The 11,063-nt window shown below is 40.1% G+C and overlaps 1 protein-coding gene across 1 annotated transcript; it reads right to left on the bottom strand.

Annotated features, from left to right (window-relative positions):
- Positions 1-2,857: 2,857 nt before the first annotated feature.
- Positions 2,858-10,766, bottom strand: scrt2 (scratch family zinc finger 2). The gene is made up of 2 exons (XM_088937432.1): positions 10,601-10,766; positions 2,858-3,690 (listed from the first exon to the last, which is right to left on the bottom strand). Exons 1-2 carry the CDS (start codon positions 10,764-10,766, stop codon positions 2,858-2,860), a joined length of 999 nt encoding a protein of 332 aa, XP_088793558.1.
- Positions 10,767-11,063: the final 297 nt, after the last annotated feature.

Here is an 11,063-nt window from a genome sequence, read left to right as displayed (position 1 = left end):
TTATTTTTTTCCACTCTCTTATTATTTTCCAGATGGAGAAAATGCCTGAAAACATTAAGGACATTTGTGAAAATAGATCTGCGTAATTGTAAAGAGATTATTGCCCATGAAAACAATTGCTTTTTTGTTTTTTTTTCTGCTTCGTTTTAAATACTTCAAATATTATACATTGTTCCTCTTTAAGAAAGCAGCCCTAAGGGCTGTCTACAGTTTCTCATGCATATAAACAATTTCTTTGTAGGTCAGCAGCATCTTACAAGGTCATTTTGTTCAATGGCAATACATGTTATTAACACATTAATAAATAATTAAATAAATAAATAACCCATCAATAAATAGCTAGAGTCACAAAAATGCTACATAAAGAAGATGCCGTTCATTCAAAGTGACAAGCGCTTTTGGCAACAAAAAGAAAATAAAAACACAAGTCCTTTGTAACTGAGGGTTTACAAATCCTTTGTTGTTTGAGGTAATTGTAGTGGAGGATCGCGTTTTTATGAACTTGGATTGCTCATTGTGTGCTGTGGCAGACACCCTCGGAACCACAGAGAAAAGCCGGTTCAAATTAACAAACGCAGCCGAAGGAAGAGCAATGAGGGTCTCATTGATGTGGAAGCTGTGTATCATGCACCTGGTTTATTTGTTAAAAAGGGTCATAGAAGTTGGCTATGCCCCTAATGCTATTGCTTCGCCGTATCCTGCTAAGAGCCATACGTTCATTTAGTCACTTACGGAAACTCTGTAAGCTGTGTCTTTCTAAACAGCAGGGAGCCTCGATATGCAATCCTGTCAACCTTCTGCCTGGCAAGACTTCGATACAAGCACCTCCTTCATTAATCTACAGCTGTTGACTGCTTCAAAGAAAATGAACGAATCCGTCGCAGGCGTTGCAACAGGAAGGATCACAAATCGAGACAGTCTCTTAAGCCTTCAGGCAGTTAAATCTGCTCTCTTCAGTAGAAGATTTCACCGAACATCTGAACAAAGGCAGCCAACTGGATGCTGCCGAAACGTGTGCATTACTTTAGCATTGCCCCTCAGGTGGGCTCGATTGATTGGAATAGCCGACCAGCAGCGCAACATACGGTTTTCCTGCGCAACGCCAAGTTCGAAAAGGTAGCAAAAAGCCTCTTGCAAAGCTCAGTCAATGCATAGTTACAGGACGTCACTGCAAACTAACAGTGCAAATTCACTATGGCGTACTTACAGAAAAGTCGAAGCCCTATTCAGGTAAACTCACGAGTTGCTTAAAGAATGTTCTTTTTATCTGCATTTTATACAGATTTAAGATCATTCAGCCACTTGGATCTTCACACCCTCTCAAGTACTGTCTCACATCATATCTAAATTTATGGTTAAAATAGACTTCGAGTAAATCTTTATTTTTAAATTGCCTCCCTACTGTTTTTTCAGAAAGCTATTCTTCTTCCTTTGGGGGAATATCTACAGTATTCACACTCATGGTCTCGTCACAAAACATCCCTTTTCACGTATTATGACAAAGAGGCCTTAAAAACCCCTAAGACTTTTTTTTCCCCCAGAGTCTTATAATTTAGTGAGAACCAAAACAAAGCCTGACATCTTGCAGAGGAGCAGCAAGCAGAAATGTGAATATCTGAAGCAACCATAAAGGAACAGAATTCTAACGATTACATTTCTGCCCCTATTATCAGGCTACATTCACAAAGGGTCTTATAATTTGCTACCACCAATGTCTTTTTTTAAAGGAATTAAATCCCCAAAGAATGTTTCAAATACAACAAGTCTCAGCAGGTGGGGCAGTTTATAGATGCTGAGTATGGTTCATTCTCCATGTGCACATTTACAAACTGCAGAATAGAATGAGGCTACTGTAGCCCTGAATCTGAGGAAAGTGCTTTGCACATAGCAGGCTATCATTTGTTTCTTTTTCTGATTATATAAAGGCCAGACAACAGCAACATTTCATTCATGAATTGAATTAAATGTAGGCAGCAACTCAGTGATGCCCTTCCTTTTAGAAATATGCTTTGCAAATACAATTTGGAATATGTGAGGAAAAGAACATGTTTTGATTCACCTCTGATACAAAAACTCCTTAAGCAATCCCTGGTTTGGTGTTGGAAGACCGAGAAATGAAACCTAGACAAATCTGTACCCACAGTTACAAAGCTGTTCTGCATCCAACAAACAATTTTGGGAATGATTGGCACAGAAAATAATACTTAGAAATAATGATGATACTGGCATAAAGAAAAAAAAGTAATCGTCATTGAATTAAATACTCAACTGTGACACACAAAGTTTAAGTTTTCAACCTAAAATGGCATTTTTTTTCTTCGTTTTTCTTCTTTTTTTTTGCAAATACTGTCATTGTTCAATTCGTAGTCTTTTTCGCGGTTCATAAAAAGTTCGTGTTGGCTGTTGCAAAAGAATCGCATCCTTAGCAAAAAGAAAAAAAAAGCAGCATAAAAATACAAGAGGTCATTTTTTTTGTTCCTATAAAAGAAAAAAAAAGTTGCAGTCACCTTTTTTTTTGTTCGTTTTTTCTGTTTTTTTTTCCCCACAGCCTTTGCTATAAAATATTAGGAATAGGAATATTATTACTATTATAAGTATTACTATAATTCGTATTATTATAAATAAAAATCCACATGCCAGGCCTCGTAAGTAATAGGTGTGTAAGTGTTCAAGAGTGTGTGTGTGCGTGTGCGCGCGTGTAGCAACTGTTTCCGAAAAATCCAGCATACACATTTTTGTCTTTGTAGTTATTACTAGTTGTTCTTGAAATAATCTCAGTGAAAATATTGCTTTCTAAAAACAAACGGAGGGGGGAGGGGGGGGATTGGGGGCAGGGGGTTCGGTCCCACCCCTCCCGTCAGTTCTCCGAGCCGGAGTCATCCTCTTGGGAGCCTTTGAAGCAGGCCGACTCGTAGTGCTTGTTCAGGTAGGACTTGAGGGCAAAGGTTTTATTGCAGCGCTTGCATTTGTAGTGCTTGAAGGCAGAGTGGGTTTGCATGTGGGCCCGCAGGTTGGAGCGGTCGGCGAAGGCCTTGCCGCAGTGGGCGCAGGCGAAAGGCTTCTCCCCTGTGTGGGAGCGCATGTGGCCCTGGAGCAGCCAGGGCCGGCTGAAGGCCTTGCCGCACACGTCGCACTTGTGCTTGAGGTCGTGGGTGAGGATGTGCATGGCCAGGGCGGGCATGGAGACGTACACCTTCTCGCAGGTGGGGCACTTGCGCGCCATCTTGCTGTCCAGGCTGCGGTGGGTCTGCTTGTGCCGGCTCAGGTTGGAGGAGGTGGCATAGGTCTTGCCGCACTCGTTGCAGGTGTGGCGCGGGGGGTGGCCCCCTCCTCCGCCGCCCCCTCCGCCGCCGCCGCCCCCACCGCCACCGCCGCCGCCGCCGCCGCCGAGGCCTGGCCCTGTCGCGCCCTGACCCTCGCCGTCGCCCTTCCTCTTGGAGCGCCCGTCCGAGATGAAGAAGGCATCCATGGTGTAGCCCTCCGTCAGGGCCTCCGCCTCCCCGCTGAAGAAGCCGCTGGCCGTCATGCCGGACTGGGGGCTGTCCGGGTGCTCCATGTCGTGGTCCGAGTACTCTTCGCCTCCGCTGCTCACCTGGGTGTACAGGGGCTCCGACACGGCCGACGCCAGCTTGAGCCCCATCTTCTTCTCGCTCTTGTACACCGCTGGCGTGATGTAGTCCTGGATGTAGCCTGTTGGTTAGGGAACAAGAACAGGACAGCCTCCGTTAATGGGCGGAGAAAAACAGCTCATTCGGCATCGCGGCGGGTTCTCCTCTTTGAACCCGGGGCAGACTGGAGACACATATTCACCAGCACAAAGGTTTGGACGCAAAGAACGAATTACCTGTATAACAAGGCAGATAGGGGCTAATGTGGAAACAGAATACATTTTCCCAACTCTTCACTGACATCGCGTTGAGCATCCGTCATTGGGCAGTTTTATGACCGTAACTCTCCTTGCCCATAAGACAATCATGTAGGCATCTCTGACTTCAGAAGTCATGGATTACAGTCCATCTCTTATTTAAAAAAAACAACTTTCCTTCTATTAGATAAACTACAACTGTGCTGAACAACAAAATGTCTCGAATTATCAGATCACGCTGGTAGCTCCTAAGTGTACTATTAGATAGATTTCTTTCTCCATAGCTTATTAGATTTTCTCAGCATGAGGCCACAATTCTTCTGTAACTAGCATCTTTTCTGCATGTTAAATTATTTGAAACAGGTGGAGAGCACCATCCTCAGAGTGATAATCTGCTTTGCACTATCTGTAGCAGGGTGCAGATACCCGTTCAGATATTATCGTGATTAATCCCTGCATTTATATCTACCAAAGGATCCCAAAGTGTTTTACATATAGAAAGGAGCCCATTTCAGCCGCTACTGAAATATCCCACCCAACGGGTGATGTGCAGCAGCCAGGTGGAGGAATGAGAAATTGCTTCACCAAATTGAACCAAGGGGGAATTTTTCGATAACCCTCCTTGTGCAAGCTCAGATGAAATTTATTTAGGATCGTAGGGACCACATGTCTCACTGAAAGGGATGGGATCTTTAATGGACACATACCAAGAAAGTAATTACACTAAGAACTGTTTTGAGCAAGCTTGGTCTGGAGTAAAGAGTGCCACCTACTGGTCCACCAATACCACTTGTGTCCTTGTTTCCTTATAAGGTCTTCCATTACAGGATTGACCAGGTGTCAGCTTGCTTGAAAAGACCAGGCTGTAAGGTTTCAGGATCTGGCTATATAAGATCAGGCATGTTCATAGCAGACAAAGCTTTGCTATTGTATGCTTTCTATAAAATGTTTCTGTCCTCAAATTTTGTTATTATTATGTCATGATCATATTTTTCTGATTTATTGTCAAGTCCTGCTTTATTTATTTATTGTCAAGCACCCCGAAAACATTTTACTCACAAAGGGGTGTATAATATTAAATATCATAGATTGCTTGTTGAATTGAATGCTTGTTGCTTGTTTTTTACTGTATGTGGCTGGTTTTCGTATTGGTACAAAGATTGGATTTGGTTATTATATTAGTACATTTGAGACTGAGACTGTTTCCTCCTAATGATGGTCTGTGATGGAAGTGGTAAGCAATATCTGTTAATACCTTAGGTCCTGCTATGCTTCTTATTGCAATACATTCTAAAGAATTGAATTGTGAGAATGATCAATGAGCACCCTGTCCAAAGAGGTGTAAAAGCTACTGCATATATAGCATTGCATTTCTCCAAATCAAGTTTTTAATAAAACTTCATTGAGTTTTTTTAAGTTTGTAGTTTTCTAATTTTAATATTGACTATGTGTATAACAAATTCATTATATGAAGAGAAATAGCTTTCAGATCGGACAAGCACATCAGTGTAAGTATTCCTCTAATGGCTTACTGTTTCACTGGAAGCCCTTAATAATATTAAGGACCACTAATGAGGCCACCAAACTAATGTTTGGGACTAATAGGACAATATTATTTTGCTTAACTGAGCACTTCTTTAAAATAAACTCAATTGAACCTATAGATGTATAGTGTGGGTTCTTCAGAGAATAAACCATTAGCACAGTTTGCTTCTGGCAGAGTGTCCAAACACATGTTAACCTACAGTCCTTAGCAAAAGTCATTGCATGGATTCTGTAACTTCAGGTGGCTTAAGATCAACATTCATGGATAATTGAGATCTGAAGCCAGACCAAGTCATTCAATGCATAACTGATGAAGAAGTTGAAGTTTGTTACACTTGAAGTCAAAGTTCTGTGTAAGTGAGGCATTGCTTCTGCTCCAATGCAAGTGTCTCAGATATAAAGCCTGTCTCAAAGAATCAGTTGAACTGACTAGCCATCCACAGGAAGGTGAAGCTGTCATAGTATGGCAATACATTTTTAAATTCATGACTGGAAATAAAGAACGCTTCAAATAACGTGCTTCCTTTAAGTAACTTTGTATGGCATGGATTTGTAAGCATGGATTGTGCTGTATATGAAAGTGCTTTCAGACCCACAATCCAGAATAGAATACAAGTGGACTTGATGGAAGGGTTGTACATGAAAAGCTTCTCATTATTAATCATTAAATGCTCCTTTAGTGATAATAGGTCATCCATTTTCCATCTGCCAGGAGCTTACCGGTTTCTCATATTGAACTATATCTACACCTTTTTTCAAACTCTTTGATTTTGGATAAGCGGACTGCCAGGGCTGCAAAACATGCTGCATAAAAGTGCTTCAGGGCTGTGCGAGACCGATCAAGCTCTCTGTTTTTGCTGTGCATAGGATAAGATAATTAATTAATGCCATATTCCTCTTTCGGTTCAGCGATTTACAGGTGTGATTATCCTAAACGCAGCAAATTTCATCAAGCTGGAACTCTGTGACCTTCACTTTTTGAAATAGCAGTAAACACCTCTTTCATTCATTTGTTAATGTGGCAACTGCTTTTTTGCTGCACGGAAATCAAATCCAAAACGTTGCCCTTAACACTAGTGTTATCTTGCTTGACATATTAAGAAAAAACGTAACATTTAAAGTCTTGCAATGCTCCCAGCTAAACACTAAGAAATAGGGAAAAAAATCATTTAAGCTACAGATGTTACAATCTATATGTCAGTGTGCTCACATAAGAATTATGTATGTGTTGATGTGTGGACAAAATGGCACTCAGTGTATTCTAGTGCATTTTAATAAATTAATTGAAAGTATAGTGGGATATAGACTTCTGTAACCTAAAATCTCAGTTCAGATTGTTCTGTTCACTCATTTTTATTAAATATAAAATATAAAATAAATATTATATAGAAAGTTTAGTGAATTATATATAAAGTATAGTTTTGTTTGGAAAGAATTAATAAATACCAAAAGACCAGTTTATAACTGGTACACCATACTCGATGAGATTTATTGTTTCTTTATTTTCTCAGATGTTTATACTGTACCCCTAAAAATATCTATAGTGAGAGATACTCCCCCTGTGTTTGAGAAATGTATTTCCCCCTACCATCTTTCAGTTTTTACATTTTTAAGTAAAGAAAAACAACAAAAAACACAGATTACATTTCATGACATACAGTGCAATTAATTGGGAAATCTTTAGGGGCTGTGGAAAAGAAGGCACTGCAAAATGCTGGGCACAGCAAGCAGTGGAAATTAAATATTGACTGATTTTTAATGAAATTCAAAGTTTTGTACTGATCAATAGCTCATGGGCTGTGAAACAGTGTTACTGTTCCCCACTGGAGAGAAAAGGAGGCAGCAAACTAGAGAGCCAGTCAGGAAGGAATGGAATATAAATGTAAATTTGGCATCACTCTATATCAACAAGCATGATAAGGACATTAAGAAAGAAACAAGCTGAAAAAATGAGAGAGAAAGAGAAAGACACAATCCAGTATTGCAGTATTGTTGACTGAGAAGGACAGCATCACTTGCAGGTCGCAGAAAGGCAATTCATTGTGTTGTTAGAAGTACTTGTAAGTAAGAACATTCTCAACATGCCAATTTCTCTACTGTTTTGCCAGTCTAACAGACCCAGCTTTTACACTTTATTTCACACTCTGATGCAGAGAGATTGAAAGTTAAAAGGCGCCTTCTGGCTAGCTCATACCTATTCACAGCCACGTGATGACTGAAGTATTTATTCTCTTCGGCTCTCATTGTGATCCTAGGCCTATACGCAAGTTTGACACACTATAGCCTTCTCTCTCCACCTTAATGTCTTTTGCCATCTGCTGTCTTTAACAGTTTTATGAAAATATAAGAAAATATTAGTATTTCAAAGCATTGCCCTCCCTTTTTTTGCATTAAGTTTCTAAACATTTAAGCAATTGTCACCCATCACAGACGTGTGCATAATAGGTAATTACCACTATTAAATATTGCGTACATTTGATTTATTTCTTACAGAAATGTGGGACCAACAAGTTCTAAATACATGCTGCTTCTGATTTATAATAGCTTCAATATTTCAGAAATATCTGATATCTGTTACTCCACTCTTTGTTTAAAATGCACTTCCATTCAAAGTATTCCACCACAAAACATGATTAATTAAAATACTTTGTATGCATAGGTTATTATTAAGCATAATTATTATAATTAATAATCATTACTTATGGTATAAATACCACAAGAAACAAAGAACCTGATATGTAAATGGATTGAATAAGACCTATAGTTTAACTGAAACTGAATTCTGAAAATGTCCAAATTCATTATAGAGAATACAGATCTCATCTTCTGCACTGAAGAATTTAACTATATACAGTATACAGTTTATTTCACAATATTTGTTCTTCTCTTATACACAATTCCAGCTTCTTTCTTTAGTCTTATTCCATTTCAAGTGTTCACTTAATGTGTGTTGGAGTAACAAGTGTCAATCAATACCCTACAAGGTCAGACAAAAGAACCTATTGTTGCTGTCTATTGTTGCTGTCCCTTGAGCTCATGCTGCGATATTAAATGCTGTTCTTTTTATGTAAAATAAGAAAGCTCTTCATTTTGATTAAACTTCCTCATTTATTATCGCTGAGACTTTTCATTGGCAATAAAGGTTTAGTCTAGGCTCAGAATTTTGACTTATTCAGCAATAATGCTGATGTGCTGCTCTCCTTCCCAGAGCAATACACGGAACTCAGCCTTGATCTCTCCAAAGAACACATCCTAAACTACCGTCACATTATCTGTCCTTCTTTAAGCTCTCAGGTTGCTCTAACTCCTCCTTGCACGTGTTTTGTAAAAAAACAAAACCACTTTCTGCACATTATTTTATTAACATAGAAGATCCAGTGAGCTCATTTTAATACTGGATATACTCAATTTGATCTTACTAGATACTAGATGTTTTGGACAGCATTTATCACACAAAAACAGAAATTTGAGAAAATGGTCTGTCATGTTTTATCTGTAAATAGCCTCACATGCTTAGGGTTGCTTTCACAGAACAATAGCAAAGGAGGAAGGCTAACATCCAAAAATCCTAAAATTATCTGTGGCATGCAAACTGATCTTTATATCTTTTTTGCAGACCATTTTTGACATCAAGTTCCATAAATAGTTTACTATATTGGACTGTTTTTGCCTAGGCAGCAAATGCATCAAGCATCTCTTTAACTTCAGTGCGATGTTCTGTCCTTGTAAAAACAGCTTGCTTTGGGGATTTTCTGTTATGTTCCACCATTGGTCTATTACAGAACACAAAAGACTGAATGTGATGAGATGCACTTTTTCGATTGGCTGTTTGTTCTTTCAGCTGCTAGTTGTCTTAAGTGCCATATCAGAGATTTAATCGGCATGCAAATAAATCCCCTAACAGCCCCCCCCTACCCCCATCACACAAAAAAAACAAGTAACAAAACTACATTTGTGATAGCTCTATCAATCTACAGCAGTCATTTGTTGAGAATGCGTTGTGACGCTGCTTTACTGAGGTTGTATAACAGGTTATCTTCAGGATTTTCAAGGCTGCGCTGTATTGCAATGTCTGGATTTTGGCTTATGCTAAAAAAACAAAACAAAGAGCAAACAGACAGCTGGCATCCCAAATCTGTGGACAAAATGGTTGAACAGGGGAGAGTCTCTAAGGTTTGAAGGACAATTGCACAACAGAGCACGGTCCCTCTGAAAATTGTTTCTTCATCGAACAGCCTGGATGAAATGGGGATACAAGCATTTTTTTTTTAATCCGTCTTGTCCCGTTTCTCTAAAATTGTCACAAAACTGCGGCACATTGGGATTGTTGCTCTCTTCCCTTGCTGTAATCCTGTGTGAAGCTATGTGCCATTTCCTCGTGTTTACTGTACGTGCAGCGTCACATGACTCCTGTGGTGCTGCCATAAGCATTTTTTTATGATTTTTTTTTTGCCTCTCCTTCATTCTCAGTTGTGCTGTGTATCAACGCAAGCCCAGGTCTCATATGACTCAAAGGGCTTGTATTGATGAAATTCTACCCCCAGTGCGTTTCAAACACCCGGAAGGACAGAGAGAACGGGGGGCACGGGGGGGAGGATGTGTGTGGGGGTGAATAGCTACTCAAGGGCAGAAACAGCTAAGGACAAATTTAACATCCCAGTCCATCATGCAATACCCCCACTTAAACACACACACACACCAAAACCTCCAAGTGCTGGAATTTCCCATGGAAGACTCAAGCAAAAAGCTAAAGATGCACAGGCAAAAAAAAAAAACTAGAAGACTTTCTGAATCCAAGCACTGTCGTGTAGCATTTGTGCAAGTCAAATGTTTCTATCTGACCTGAATTGTGTAGGAGCATCACCAAACGCACCATTAAAAAAAAAAGTCTCGGAACAAGGGCAGGAATTATCTAGGATGCTGTGACACCAGCCCCCACACTGTATAAAAACAAATGTCTTAGGAAGCGGTTTAGAGTTTTAACTGCATAATTAACACATGCCGTTTTTTGTGATAAAAGCAGCTGTGTAATCTGCACATGGACTCATCGACCAGAACAAATAACTGCACGGACATGCACAAGTGATCAAGGGAGACAGCAGCAACGCAGAGTGAGGTCAAAGCCCGCATGCAGATTCCGACCAGACCTCGAGAGAGAGTCTCTTTAAAAGGATTTCAAGCCACACTCACCATTTTCACTAATCCGGACCCCCAAGCTGGCCACGGAGTCCGTGATAGAGCGTGCGAAAGTGTAAGTGTCGTCTAGATGATGGTGTTGGTGGTGGTGGGAAGCAGCGACAGCCGAGGAAGAGAAATCATCGAGCTTTATTTTCTTCACCAGGAAGGACCGTGGCATGTTTCAACAGGAGACAGGCAAACCCCCAGGAAAAAAAAAAACCCCAACAGCAACAACAACAACACAGGAGGAAAAAACAAAAAAAAAAGAAAGAAAAGAAAAAAAACTAACAAACAAAGCAAGCAGCCAGTGGTAATCCTCGTGCAACTTAAAAAAAAAAACACCCCCAAAAATTCAAGGGAGACAAAAAAAGAAAAGTTGATGCCAATTCTTTGTCCTGTGACTCCCTCGGTTAAAAAAAATATAGATCTAGTTCAGCACTGGACAGCTCCTGTGATGCAGCAGGCAAGAGGGATG

This window comes from Atractosteus spatula, chromosome 19 (genome assembly GCF_055471065.1).
Source record: "Atractosteus spatula isolate fAtrSpa1 chromosome 19, fAtrSpa1.hap1, whole genome shotgun sequence".
Lineage (NCBI taxonomy): Eukaryota > Metazoa > Chordata > Actinopteri > Semionotiformes > Lepisosteidae > Atractosteus > Atractosteus spatula.
This window is presented reverse-complemented; position numbering and strand designations above follow the sequence as displayed.

Excerpts from the sequence above, each read along its gene's own strand:
- scrt2 (XM_088937432.1), bottom strand. The coding sequence starts at position 10,766 with ATGCCACGGTCCTTCCTGGTGAAGAAAATAAAGCTCGATGATTTCTCT. Across the intron at positions 3,691-10,600 it reads GGTCCGGATTAGTGAAAATG|GCTACATCCAGGACTACATC; the intron begins GTGAGTGTGGCT and ends CCTAACCAACAG.